At 41.0% G+C, this 14,210-nt stretch overlaps 2 protein-coding genes and 1 long non-coding RNA gene across 6 annotated transcripts; all 3 read left to right on the forward strand.

The window, feature by feature from the left end:
- The first annotated feature begins 629 nt into the window (after window positions 1–629).
- On the forward strand, window positions 630–3,787 carry LOC120895923 (ras-specific guanine nucleotide-releasing factor RalGPS1). Its single transcript, XM_040299661.1, has 7 exons — window positions 630–1,129; window positions 1,223–1,550; window positions 1,659–1,884; window positions 1,963–2,188; window positions 2,254–2,502; window positions 2,591–2,968; window positions 3,044–3,787. Exons 1-7 carry the CDS (start codon window positions 765–767, stop codon window positions 3,294–3,296), a joined length of 2,025 nt encoding a protein of 674 aa, XP_040155595.1. The 5' UTR covers window positions 630–764; the 3' UTR covers window positions 3,297–3,787.
- A 791-nt stretch (window positions 3,788–4,578) lies between these two features.
- On the forward strand, window positions 4,579–14,210 carry LOC120900191 (protein hu-li tai shao). Of its 4 annotated transcripts, none has more exons than XM_040306884.1 (12): window positions 4,579–4,710; window positions 5,978–6,558; window positions 6,648–6,815; window positions 7,172–7,482; window positions 7,590–7,789; window positions 7,872–7,995; window positions 9,361–9,474; window positions 9,585–9,870; window positions 9,955–10,074; window positions 10,159–10,230; window positions 11,457–11,524; window positions 11,616–14,210. In XM_040306884.1, exons 2-12 carry the CDS (start codon window positions 5,979–5,981, stop codon window positions 11,727–11,729), a joined length of 2,157 nt encoding a protein of 718 aa, XP_040162818.1. In that variant the 5' UTR covers window positions 4,579–4,710; window position 5,978; the 3' UTR covers window positions 11,730–14,210. The 4 variants fall into 4 exon arrangements, with proteins under 4 accessions (XP_040162818.1, XP_040162799.1, XP_040162809.1 ...); XM_040306865.1 differs by lacking the exon at window positions 4,579–4,710 and adding an exon at window positions 4,970–4,994; XM_040306875.1 differs by lacking the exon at window positions 4,579–4,710 and adding an exon at window positions 4,971–4,994 and having other exon boundaries at window positions 11,622–14,210.
- LOC120900214 lies at window positions 10,237–11,342 on the forward strand. The gene is made up of 2 exons (XR_005739167.1): window positions 10,237–10,641; window positions 10,778–11,342. It is a non-coding gene; the product is annotated as an uncharacterized LOC120900214 (long non-coding RNA).

A 14,210-nucleotide genomic window follows, 5' to 3' on the forward strand; every position in this document is an offset into this window, starting at 1 on the left:
GAAACCATACAACAGTACAGAGGAAATGAGAAAACTCTCCTTCTCTAAGCGAGGAAGCTTCACTGGTTGGGAGATATCCTACCAACAGATGGCACCACCAGCTTTTTGCTATTTTTAGAATGCATGAGTCGTTTGCCGTCTGCTAAACGAAGTCTTTCTATATTCCGTTTGAAAGCTTGAGTCGTTTAGAACCCGTTTAGTGGTTGTTTAGTGGATTTGTGGCACTTGGGATGTTCATAGACCCAGGTCTTAAGGTCTCATTTATCCCAAGGTGCTTGCATCGGTCAAAACCGGTCTTCGTGAGCTCGTCAACGCTCCAAACTGGTGCGAATTTACCTCGCTGGCGATACTTTTTGTAAGTCGTTGTGACGGTTTCTGGCGTTTCGAGCGAGGTTTTTGTGGGTTCAAGATGGAAAGCAGTTTTGAAAAAGTTGAAAAAAATTTCAACATTTTCACCTCCGTGGCCACGCTCCAAAAGTTGCACGAAGCGTTCGATCTAAAGTGCTACGGGGGGAGGCAAAAGCTCACTTTGAAACGAGCACTGTCGGCAAGTAAAGGAAGGGTAGAAAAAATAAGCGAGATGCAGCAATATGGGAACGTCAAAAACCCTCGCCATGTTTTACGGGTGACATTTTGTCAAAGGTATCGAATAACAACAACACATTAATAGCTCGCCACTCGTAGATATCAGGGAAAAATCATAACTAGCTAAAGTTGGACCAAAATACGATGCTAAATTGCATCTCGCCTGCGTACGTTGTCGAATGATGCGCTATTCTGAAATACCGCGTGATCTCGCCGACAGACACACGTGCAAAAGTAAGGTAGGTCGAGATACGAAAACTGGTCGGAGCTTATCGTCAACAGGCGGTCACAACGAATCGTACGATGGCGATGGTGATGATGGATATGAGCAACTCTCCTCCTCCGATGGAAACGTTTCGCAACCGAACCAGCATGCGGAGAAAGCACTGGACGGAAGCATCGATACGCCATTGATCGAAGACGGTAAGCGAAAACCGGAGCGCCATCGCGATCGCCAACCCGATGATAAACACTTGTGCCATAAAGCGACCGCAGGCTCGATCGAAAGTCTCAACGATGGATGTTCAGCAACGTCGTCATTTAGGTAAATAGGCAAAGTCAATCAGTTTACACGATTGCTAGAGTGTTGATGTGTTTAGATAATGAAATATCATTGACGTAACATTACATCCTACAGGCCTTGGCATAGCTATTCCAAAAAATCATACAGTCTACCGCCGAATACAACGATTAGTGACGTCGGCTCAATCGTATTCAGCTGCCAGCAAGTGTCACCGGCTGAGCTGGCCGCTCAGATAACACTTTTGGATTTTCCCATTTTTAATGCAATACAACCAGAGGAGCTGACCAGCTGCGGCTGGACGAAGAAAAACAAACATACCCTAGCGCCCAATGTGGTAGCATTCACGAAACGATTCAATCATACGACATTTTGGACTGTACAGGAAATACTCAACGGCGTTAGCCCGAAAGATCGGGCCGAGATCATCAGTCATTTTATAAAGGTACGAACTACTGGCTGTCATTACACATGTGCCTTCAATGGAACAGCTTCCTGAAGCAGAAAGAGCAATTAGGAATTGCTTTATGTTTAATACTGTGTTTTGTTTTAGGTGGCGAAGAAATTACATGACATCAACAATCTTCACTCACTGTTTGCCGTTATATCTGCACTGAAAAGTGCCAGCGTTCATCGGTTAAAAGAAAGTTGGTTGTTAGTGTCCCGAAAAGATCAGCAACAGCTGGATAGGTTGAGCCACCTGTTTGATGAAAGCGATAATTGGTCCTCATTGCGGAAATGTTTAAATCAATTCAAACTTCCGGGAATACCATACCTAGGTAAGCAATCTCGTTTCACAAGCAACAGCGATAGATTATTGTTACTATTTTTTGTGTACTGTTTTTCTTCGGACTTAGGGATATTTCTTACGGACATTATCTATATCGATTTGATGCACCCCAACAAATCGGGAGAGGAGAGTTATGCACGCGAAACCAAAATGAACAACGTGTTGCGAGTGTTGTCTAGCTACCAAAGTTCGAACTATACGTTTATCAGTCCGGTACCTCCGACGCTACGTTACCTACAGTCTCGGCGGTATATAGACGAGCTACAGAATATATTTGAGGAGGATCAATATAAGTATGTATTGCTTTTGATGCTACCAACCCAATCAATCGAACATTATCCAAAAACCTCTTTTTTAGAAAATCTCTCAACTTGGAACCTACCGCCGGTGCATCAACCATGTCGTCTGGCGGTACTGTGCGATTACTAAAACCAAAAATAGAACAGAGTGATAGCATTGGCCGCAACGTGAAAACTACTATCGCTTTGGCGGAATGTAAAGATTCTCCAGACTCGACGACATGCGCACCAAACACTAGCCAAACTATCGTTTCGAGCGCACGACAGTTCATACCTGGCCATAGGAAATGCTATAGTTTAGGAACAAAGTATGATGTGGCGATAAGCAGTTGTTCTGTTTACCTGATATTGTGCGGAAAATTAATTTAATGTTCCTTTTTCTGATGTTTGTCGCAGCATTTTTTATCCTAGATCTTCCGAACAGTCAAGCAGCTCCTCATCGGCATCGAGCAGTCGTCATGCAAAGGTGGCAGATGGATTGAATAAGATGCGACACCTGCTCGATGATTCCTATGTCGAATCGAAACGCGCAAACAGTATCGCTGCAACAGGAAGCGGGGGTAGTCACAGTAGCGACCAGGAATCTGAACATCCGACGGCCCTGCAGTTGGTCGAGCTGGAGCCAATAACGAGTGGAAACTTGGTGGAAGGATACTTGAAACGTAAAACCGTACTCAAGTATGGACGCAAACCTACCGTAGCATCCTGGCAGCGGTATTGGGTGTTGATATGGTCCAACACGATGATATACTTTCCACCAAAAACATTCAAGGGGTATAATAGACTTCGAAATATCTCGTTCTGTGTCATTTACAAAATAAATATATAAATGCATGATTTATCTTCCAGCAACGAGCGAAGCAACTTCAAAAAGGAACCATCCAAAATATTTCCCCTCGAAGGATGGACGGCCGAAGAATCGGATCTTCCGCTGCAGGACGAGTTCTTCCAGCTGGTAAACTACAACCATGGACATGCGTATCGTTTCAAATCCGGCTCGAATGCTTCCGCTAATCGATGGCTTGCGGCGCTGAAACAAGTCACAACACCTAAACCGGCGGAACCATTGTCCATCTCACTGAATCTTATATCCTTTGAATAGTGCGCGCTTATTTCCATAACTTGCATCGACGTTTGCTTTCAAAAGGCTACTCCTGATATTGCACATGTACTCAACAAAATGTTCACAGTACAGATACATTTAGCAAGACTGGTTGACATTATGCATTATGATTTCCTCAAAATGAACAAAATGCACTTGTTTAGTTTTCTTTTGCATTGTGATTAGCTCCTTACGATTTGTTTTACCCACATAGTTTCCACGGCGAGTTCGGACATGAATTGCTTTGTGCCTAGTATTGATATCGGTGGTATCGATGGTGTTAATCAAATATCCATAGCTGTTATTACAGGCCTCTCTTTATGTTGTGGTATTTTGAAAAGGCTTAACCTCGTTTCTAGCGTAGATGAACGGTGAAAAGCAAGAAATAACTCACAGCAGGAACAACAATGTATGCTGTCTGCATGATCGTGTAACACATTATCAAGCTTACAAGTACCAATAAAGGTGTTTCAAAAATGTTTAAAAAAGGACTTACTATATTTCATTACAATCTTTGTATCGGGAAGAAGGATTATTCAACGCAATATTTTAGAAATTACAATTTGTAATTCAAAATTATGTTTTGAAACCAGTAAAAACTCCTAATTTTATTAAAGAATCCTAGTACATACAAAATAATTTGATAAATCTCAGAATTTAATCAAACACAATTGTTCTTTTTTTAACTACAGTAGAAAGTTGATTATCCGGGGGCGGATTAATCGTGTGCATGAATTTGACAGGGAGCGGTCCCGTGGTACAGCCGTCAACTCGAACGACTCAATAACATTCCCGTCATGGGTTCAAGCCTAGAATGGACCGTCCCCCCGTAGCAAGGATTGACTATCTGGCTACGTTGTAATGAATAAAGTCTCGAACGCCTTTGTAGGCCGGTATGTCCACGTAGGAGGTTACGCCAAATAGAAGAAGATAATGAATTGAGCAGGCGTTTTACCGTCATAAATATTTGGTCTAGTGATATTTTCGAACTTAATTTTTGTTCAACAATAATTGTTACGCCATATTATCCCTGAAAACCCCTGTAAGAATCAATCATCGCTGACATGAAGAGTTTTTTAATTAATGAAAAAAAAGTATCTTAATTGTCCAAGCGGCTTAGCTCTTTTGCACAATAACTTCTTATATTAGTAAGTGGTTAAGCTCTCTCGAAGTGTCATGTGTAATTTTTTGTCAACCGAAAATACTTACGGACTACCCTGTGTCCGAATTAAACCACGTACCTCGTATCTTAAATTGTGCAACCATTTTTATACACATCATCTGTCAAAATGGCCGTCATGAGCTAACCTTATTTCCGCAACATTCGTCGGTAGAAAATTTTTCAAGTGCTCAGAGAAAGAAGACGCCGAGGCGAAATTGAACGAAAATTTGGGAACGGAAACAGTGCAGACAGGTGAATAATATTTAGACAAAGATATATCTGCTTTCTTGGGGTGCTGCTAGCGTAATACAATTGATATGTGCAGTGTTTGACTGGTGAATAGATATGCCCGAAAATAGGTCCCCGATCCAACAGTGGGCTCAGGTCAAAAAGTGAATCTAAATTGTCAGGGGCTCTCGCGGATGGGCGTGCCGCTGTATGTGCGATATCATTCGAATTTGGAAACGGCTTATGTGCGAGCGGCATTTCATGTGTGCGTGTGTGTAGTCGTTGCGGTCAATCAAAAAGAAGATGAGGTGATGATGATGATGATGATGATGATGGGTATTATGAGGAGGAAAAGTTTGGCTGACTAGCTGTAAAAGAAACACGAATGGCACAACTTCGCCCAAGTGGTGTTGTGCTGAAGAGGGCAAGATGGGGTGAAACGAAGCTCTATGCACCGCAATCGTGTATACGCGACATGCGTGTGCTTTTGTGTGTGCGTTGTTTTAAGGATTCCAAATTTTCTCTATTGCGCACCCATACGTACGCATGCGGGCGTATAGATTTATGTATGCATAATATATATGTCACACGCTATACATGCCCCATCGATAAGGAAAAGAGGATGGTGGGAGCATATACATTTAGGGTGAATGCGGTCATGAGGTGGATTTCGGTGTATGCGAGTGAGGGAAAAAAAAGATTGAGAGGAAACGCGCGCCTGCCTGTGTGTGTGCGTGCAGTTCGCCGTAGCGGGGTGACGAGATTGAATGGAACATAAAAAAATGCAGCAATAAACAGGGGGCGCGCGAGAGCATAAATGACCCGAAGAGCTCATAGATTGATAGAGATGACATCATTTCTATATATTTACCAAGTTTAGAGTGGCTCCGACATACAATGGAACAGTCTGTATGCGCGGCGCAGCGTTGGTGTTTGTTAGTCGTTTGCACTTGTTGTGTGTTCGATTCTTTTGAACTCTCGCAATCGTGTCATCGTGTCGCAGATTGCGTTAAACGGCTAGATAATCGAATCTGATCTCGAGTAGAAATAGACAGTAGAGTACTGGGCAAAGTTACAAAACCGAATCAACAGTCATCATCCATAGGGCTGGGCCAGGGCTGGGCCTACACCTCTAATAACTAGCCAAGTGCAGAAATCAAGTAGGCGATCGTAAATGTCAATATTTAATCATTCGCGAGCAGCGAAGAAGAGGAGCATCGCAAGAAGCAAAAGATTCAAGGTATCGCTATGTTATCGCTAATAGATATTGGGGGTAAAAAAATCATTGCAGGATGGCAACCGAAACCGAAACGGCAACAATTCATACAAATGGAGGGCTGGAAACGGTATCCGAAGAGGAGGGCATGAAGCCGCGCCCGGCCGACATCGAGGCGGACATGCGAGAGATGGAACGACGTAAGCGCGTGGAATCAATCATGAACTCGCGCCTGTTCCGAGAGGAACTGGAACGAATCGTGGACGGTCAGATGCGCGAGGGATCATCGACGATACTGCAACAACTTTCCGACATCATGGGCATGCCGGCGGCTCGCATTGGTAGCGTATTCAAAAGCTCCAATTGCGTAGTGCCGATCAACGACATTCGTGGCGTAGAGTCGATGGGTTACGAAAAGGGGGAAAAGATCCTTCGCTGCAAGCTTGCGGCCACATTTAGGCTGATGGATCTGTTTGGCTGGACGCAAGGAATCGCGTGCCAGATAACGGCACGCCTCAATGCCGACCAGGAACTGTTCCTCGTCAACCCCTACGGTATGCTGTTTCATGAGGTTACTGCTTCTTCGCTGAACAAGGTGAACATGCAGGGGCAGATCGTCGAACATGGCACTACTAATTTCGGGATCAACAATAATCGTAAGTAGCAGACTGTTAATTTCGGGAAATGTGTTTGAGCTTTTTCCATTTTGTTATTGCAACATGTTTGTATCCTATTCATTCCACAGAGTTCACCCTCCACTCCGTTATACATGCTGCCAGACCGGACATTCGTTGTGCAATATATGTAGCTTACAGTGCCGTAACCGCCATATCGGCATTAAAGCAAGGATTGCAACCGCTCACGAAGCACACTGCCCTCTTGGGAGAAATAGCCTTCCACACGTATGCCGGAGGTAAGAACCTTGCTGATGCTAAATACTACACGGATATTTTTTGTTTGAGCTGTTTTTGACCAGAACACAGTTTTCTTGTTTATATGAAAATATACACAAATCAAACCAACATACCATAACCAAACCTCGTAAGAGAAGGCTGTATTCGACATTCTCGCTTCATGAATACAGTGAAACTTTGCAAATAATAATTAAAGAATAATGCGTCGTTCGGCATTTTTCGTATCTTTCGTTATCTCTGGATGAAGCTACATACGATTTTCAATGATTAGACATTTTGACAGTCGATTAATGGTTTTATGTATATTTTGATACACTCTTTTCTTCTATGACTTTGATTGTTATTATATCCGAAGCCTTGAACGAACCGGAAGAGAAGGATAAACTGTTGCGCAGCCTGGGACCAGTTTCCAAGGTATTGCTGCTTTCCAATCACGGAGCGTTGTGTTGTGGAGAAACTATTGAAGAAGCGTTCTATCATGTCACCCATATGGTGCATGCCTGCGAAGCTCAGTTGAAATTGTTGCCTGTTGGTTTGGAAAACTTGATTTTGATCCCGGAGGAAACCCGTAAAGCTATCTACGATGCTGCTCGCAAACCATCGGGCGAGGGACAGGAGGCAGCATCAGCTCAAACGGCGGATAATAAGGAGGGACAACTTACTAAGGTGAGCAGACTAGGTTTTCAATATCTCTATTACAAATCAGCGCGATACTTATGCGATAGGCGATTTTGTATGATTAACAATTTTATTCAATTCCATAACGTTTTCAGACCCCGAAGTGGCGTGTTGGGGGTTCCGAGTTTGAAGCCCTTATGCGAATGCTCGATAACGCCGGCTTCCGTACCGGTTACATCTTCCGCAATCCGTTGATAAAGGGCGATGTTCCAAAACCACGCAACGACATTGAGGTACCACCAGCTGTGTCATCATTAGGCTATTTAATCGAAGAAGAGGAGCTGTTCAAGCAAGGGTATGTTGAAAAAAGGGTAACAGGATCTATTATGAACTTTGAACAAAAAAAACAATATTTTTGCTTTCTTCTCACATTTCAGCATTTGGCGTAAGGGTGATCCGCGTAAGGTTGGAGATCGCACTCGTTGGCTGAATTCGCCTAATGTGTACCAGAAGGTGGAGGTGCTAGAAACTGGTACACCAGACCCGAAGAAGATTACCAAGGTAGAGATTGTTACCATTGAAGGAAACCTAAACTAATGCAGCTATTAATAGCATTTGACACTAAGCAATGAGCGATTTTTAAATACTTTATAATGGCTTCGTCTAATAACGCCTTCGGTCCAAACAACTAACGGTCATGAGATTGATCTTTTGACTGTTTGATCTTAGCAATTCGTCGGTTGGATTTGGAACCCTTACGCACGTATTTGTCTTCTCCTTTACACCACATTTACTCAATGCTACTAACAAACAATTGTAGTTTGATTTTACTTGCTTTTGGAAAAGGTTGAAAAGGGCTCGTGTGTTATATTATTATACATTCTAATGCACAAACTAATTGTAGCTATTCCAGCAAAACAAAAAACAAAAAACAGGAGTTGTGCTTTTTTTTTCAATTATACTAGCAATTTATGAATAACCAAAAAACGAAGCTGTCGGTCAGCGAAGAATGTTTTATTTTATTCGCGTTTTATTTTTAACATATTTGGTGTATTTGGTATGAGACAAGCTGCAATATTTTGTTATTTTGTCAAACCACACCAAAGAATTATTTAATTTGTTTTATTTATGTTATTCGGAACATTTATTCATCGCAAACACCAATTACCAATGTCTAAAAACATTCCTTTTTTAGTGAAGATACAAGTTATATTGCTGACAAATGAAAGTAACTAACATTCCACGGTGAAAACAATAGAATATTCATTGTGCAAAAGTTACACAACACAGATTAATACTCGTACATTGAATGTGTTTAGATGCATATAATTAGTTGTCAGCGTAAACAACTGCAAAGGTTTTACTTTAATCTCTGTCACAAAAAAACAAAGCAAAAGCCGATTGATCGTCTTACAAAATGAAATGGATTTTAATTTAACAAAATCAAATATAACATACATTTCAACGCCCAGTGTATTTAGCGTGAAGCGTTGTTAGCAAAGCACAGAAAGTAGTAACTAGTGTCAGAACATGGATAACTTGCGGCACTACAAAAAGAACCTTGTTACTCTAACTTCAAGCACATTAATCTATTAACAATAAAAGGCCACTAGCCACTTGTGTGAACCAATGCCGGTGGGTTTGTGCAAAAACTGAAGTTGTTGTTTTTTTGTGTTTGAACTGTTAAATGTTGTTCGAAACGTTGGCGCTTTATTGTAGCTTCTACATGAAAATCTAGTTCGAAAACAAAACAACACTCAGTTTTTCTCACCGCACTGTATGATGATGGCATTGTGGTGCATCGTGTTATCCACTACATCTTACAGCTATAAATGTAAATATAAATAATATATCGTACAGTTTGGTCTAACCCAATCCTTTCTAACATCTTTATCGTTTCATCAATCGTGCATTGAACTCGTGCAGTGGGTCGCCGAACCGTCTCCGACGCACTCGTCGACACCTGTTAAAATCGAACATGCCCATCAGTTTGTGCCGACAAACACGAACCCGCGGGAATTCAAAAGAATTCAGCAACAGGTAAGCGACTCTAACGGCAGTAAGATATTTGACATACATTCTAACATAAGTTAGCTTATGAAAATACTCGATCCATTTCTTTTTCTTTTGCAATACTATCGTGTGCATAGATAAAAGATAATCGCCGAGCCGATAAAATATCGGCTGGACCACAGTCCCACATTCTGGAAGGAGTTTCGTGGGATGAGGCAAACCGGCTGAAAGATGCCAATGTTTCGGCCGCTGGAGATCATGTAGTACTAATGGGTGCCGCTTCTAAGGGTATTATTCAACGTGGCTACCAGCACAACGCCACTGTCTACAAGGCACCGTACGCGAAAAATCCATTCGACTCCGTAACTGACGACGAGCTGAACGAATACAAAAAAACGGTCGAAAAGAAGCGACATGGTGACGGTGAGTAAAATTATCCTGTCCCTGACATTTCTATACACGCATCCGTAATGCAAATAACCAATGACCTTCATCACGTGCTTACAGGCACGGACACTGATTTCTCCGAATCGGAAGCACTGAGCTCATTGCAGATCAGCGGCCCTGCCAAGGGCGCCTCGCTCGTCAGCCCGCCTAGCCAGTCGGAGCAGGAAGACACAACAGCAGGTAAGTTGTTTTATTTTTGTGAGATAAAGTTGAGCAAAAACGTGACCGTAACCACTTTTTACGTTCGATTTGGTTGTTTTGTAGAACATCACGTCCTAAGAATAGAAACTAAGCAAGCGCCCAAACCAAGCCAGCCAGAGGTGGTACTAAGCGATGGTAAGTACGAAAAAACCACCACAAATACCATTTTGGTATGCGATCGATCGATCGCTTAACTGTTTTATGTTTGAAATGTTTATGTGTTGTGTTTTGCTTGTTGGTTGGAACAGAATCTGTTATTTTATATTTTACTAAACTTGTCTTCAGAAAGTGGAGTTTCAGGTGTATGAATTAGCAAGGAACGCGCTACTAGTGAGTAAAGAAAAAATCGATTTAAGTGATCTTTTGCTACTTTGAACTTCCAAGCATCGGAAATTCAAGTTTATTTTCGAAATGCATGGTGGTTATGTTCACGGTAGAAAATATCATGTTGTAAGAGTAATTTTCCATTGTCCGGGCACACCAGATTGGTTGCTGTCAATGTGGTGGTGGACGGTTTTTAGTGACTATACTTCGTGTATGGTACATGTATGTATTTCAATGTTTTTTTTATTTAAAAATGAATGAAACTAACATTTTTGTTCTTTTTCTCCTAAACATGTTTAAACAAAAATTGTTTGAACAACGAACTCGAAAAAAACAATCCTATATTATGATGTTTTAGATCTAGGTGCCGTATATCCCACATTTAGGACAAATAATTACAATGGATTTCGTGTAGCCACAAATATGGCAAAAGTGCATCATTTCCATTGTGCGAATAGAAACAATCCCTTAACACAGCTTTCGTATGAACTTGCGGTGCCTATTTGGCGTTTAACAGACGAATGCGCTATATGGCGCATGCCCAGATTTACCGATTCACCAGAAGCGTATGGCGAAAATATTCGTTACCCGACGTTTCGGAACTCTCACGAAATTGGTGCATTACGAAATTGGCATTATAGAACAGACTGTAATAACAATGCTGCCGGCGTGAATTATAGTACACTGTTCGTGGAAAATAACTGGTCAGTACAGGAATACAATATGGTAGAAAACACTGACTCAGAGCATGAAAAGCTTACGGCAATCGATGTCTTTATCACCGTCGGAATAATTAACAGAGTGTTCTGTAAGATGGAGCATGACATGAAAGAGTTACAGGAGTCATTTACAACGATCGTCGAGACTATGGGAGAGAACAACAATAAGAGAATTAATATTTCTGAATGCGATGATTAGTAGAAGCATGTTTTGTGTTTTTGTTGATATAATTTAGCTTTTTTCAAAAGTGTGCCGTGTTAGAATTAAAAAAAAACTATGCAATTTATCATGACAATTTTCAACAATTTTTGTCCCAGGCGAACAAGTACAAAATGGCGAACAATCCGATGCACACATGAGCACATTTTCCCACAGCAGCAAAGAGGTAAGAGAGGCAAGCTAAACATTGGCTTAGTCATAATCACGACGATTAGATTCGTGCATTCGATATTCTAAAAATGTGCCTTCCTTCTGAGTTGCAGGATATTTCAACCGATGGATCCCCCAAGAAGGACAAAAAGAAGAAGAAAGGATTGCGAACTCCGTCGTTCTTGAAAAAGCGAAAGGACAAGAAACGCGTTGAGTCCTAAACACACTCGACCAACATCACTATGCAGGCAGCAGGATAGATTTTTTCAGCAAACCTTTTTCCTAATCAATTGGAAGTACAGCAGCGGGCGTACCCTCGCTTGTCAAATTAGAACAAGGAGCAGATGCATCCATCACACGATTTCCTGAACGTGAGCCGAACCCCGCTCGACTCGATACAAATGCCCATTATTATACCCTTGTAGTATGTAAGTTTTTTCAAAAGAAAACAAATTGTATTTTGTTTTCTTGAGTTTATTGTTTACATTTTATATTCCCGTATTGTTTGTTGAAGCCTATTCTCCTTGACCCTAGGATTTATAATGCGAAAATACCGCTGACGCTAAGTAATTCGATGATCGTAACGAATGATGATTTAAACAGATAAAACAGTTAAACTCTAGCCAAGGAGACAGTGTAAAATGTATGGACAAGTGCTGATTAAAAGTATACAGATTTTGAGTTAGCAAACGTAAGTGAATATTAATACTATTTATGTATCGACGCAGTTTGCAGGATTTAGTTACATATTTATGTTTTTTTTTTTGGGCAATGAATAAGAACATCGCGAGTCAACCAAGGGTACAAAAAATGACAAATCGCACATACTGTTTTGTTATTTAGTAAGGGTCGGCATTGAATCGGTGTGGCAATACTATCAAATAATTCAATTATTGGATATTAATGTCAATGCAACCGGAAAACCAATGGCTTTCGTCAACTGCTCTGCTCATCTGTTTATCATCCTGCCGTAAAATGTTAATGCGAACATGCAATCGCCGAAATGATGTACGAGGTTTTTTTTTCTTTTTTATTTAACTACTACAACATTACTCATTAACTGAAATGTAGTCACTGATCTAGCCTAAAATCAGTCCGAACACAGATCCATTGAATTTTTTCCCATTGTCAGTGGCAATGAAATCACATAACAGTGGACAATGAGCTATTCATAATATTAAACAATGACCGGAAAAAAGAAACATGCCAGCTTATTCATCGTAAATGAATGACGAAAGCAAAGAAGTACGATAAATCGAAGTTGATATACTGAAGAAGAAGAAAAAAAAAATAACGAGAAAAAACATGGAGGGATTCGAGAAAGACGAAAAATTCGCGAAAACTAAGGTTTTATTATAAAATCAAAAACACCCCGCTAATAGCTTCCTACAATTTGCATCTTTATCGGCGCTGCAATATGCGACGCAATACTGCATCATTGTCACCCTTCAAACAAGCTGTGTGTGTGTGTGTGCGCGTGAGAAAACGAAAGAAACGTTTGCAATGAGACGAAAACTTGGAAGGGGCGTGATAGAAATGAAAATCATAACGAACAAGACGTTACATTTATAGCTAAAAGTCAGTTGAACAGGATATCCCTCAAGTTGTTGAAAGTGGAGAATTAGAACGTGGATGATGCATTTGCATTGCATACTCTGATTGCATAAATAGCTTCTTACTACCGATGAACTGTCCTTTTTCTTTATTCTCTTCGTTAATGTGAGTTAATGTGAGTGTCCTTATTGCGTGCTATTATCCTCGGGCGTGAATATACACACGACTGTGTGTATAGTAACATCATGCTGGTTGCGTTATCGCATGACGCTCTAAACCGGAATGTGAAGGCTTCGTGACAGTTGTTTGAAGCAAGAATAGTGTTAATCCTTGCCTAAATTGCTAACATTACAATTTCCTATCTGCTGCACCAGGTGCGCTTTCGCAATTTATCTTCAACCGTTTGCACCTATTTATGACATTGTGTGGCATGCGTGCGAGCGGAGTCGTTTGCTCTATTTGCTTGAAAATGGACTATTTTTCTTATGTTACAAATAATGATTTGTTTATTTAGTTTTTCGTACATGTCGCAAATGATTTCTTTTTTAATTTAAAACTGAAGGAAACAATGTATCTTTCCCTACCTGAACGCTTTTCGAGTCGGTTTAAATGTATAATATGGAATTTATCCGATGAAAGCATAAAACCCGAATAAGTGGCAGGATTACAAATTGAAGGGGGTCCTCTGTCGCATGAAGTGTAGATACACACAAGGGCCGCAACATTTACACGCAAAACGATTACGTTTGATTTTCCTTCCCCGGGGAAAGCAAAAAACAATACACAGCGCTTGGGTGTTGTATAATCTTTCCATAGTGCTTTTCTTATGAACCCTTCAGTATGTAGGATATTTACAAATGAAATTAAATCCCTAATAGATGAAACTAACGCATTTTGTGAACGTGTGAGTGTGTGTTGTTTATTACTCGGGGGGGTGATGGCATTAAAAAGGTTCGTGGACGAGCTGGCCGACCAAACCATAGTGGGGAAAGAGACCACCGATGATGGTAGCGCAGTACATCCAATTATGCATCGAGAAATGTATTTTGTGCAGCGTTTGTGTGTGTGTGTGCAATGAAAATAAGAGATCCACAATGACTGCTTTTTTGTAAGTGAGCGCGCATATAAATGTATATCCTTGTAGTTCA

Source organism: Anopheles arabiensis, chromosome 2, assembly GCF_016920715.1.
Source record: "Anopheles arabiensis isolate DONGOLA chromosome 2, AaraD3, whole genome shotgun sequence".
Classification (NCBI taxonomy): Eukaryota; Metazoa; Arthropoda; class Insecta; order Diptera; family Culicidae; genus Anopheles; species Anopheles arabiensis.

Coding starts and splice junctions, on each gene's coding strand:
- LOC120895923 (XM_040299661.1), top strand. CDS start 765: ATGATGCGCTATTCTGAAATACCGCGTGATCTCGCCGACAGACACACG. Junction 2,189..2,253: donor TTTGAGGAGGATCAATATAA/GTATGTATTGCT, acceptor CCTCTTTTTTAG/AAAATCTCTCAACTTGGAAC. Junction 2,969..3,043: donor CCACCAAAAACATTCAAGGG/GTATAATAGACT, acceptor TTTATCTTCCAG/CAACGAGCGAAGCAACTTCA.
- LOC120900191 (XM_040306865.1), top strand. Junction 6,816..7,171: donor CTTCCACACGTATGCCGGAG/GTAAGAACCTTG, acceptor TTATATCCGAAG/CCTTGAACGAACCGGAAGAG. Junction 10,231..11,456: donor AGAGGTGGTACTAAGCGATG/GTAAGTACGAAA, acceptor TTTTTGTCCCAG/GCGAACAAGTACAAAATGGC.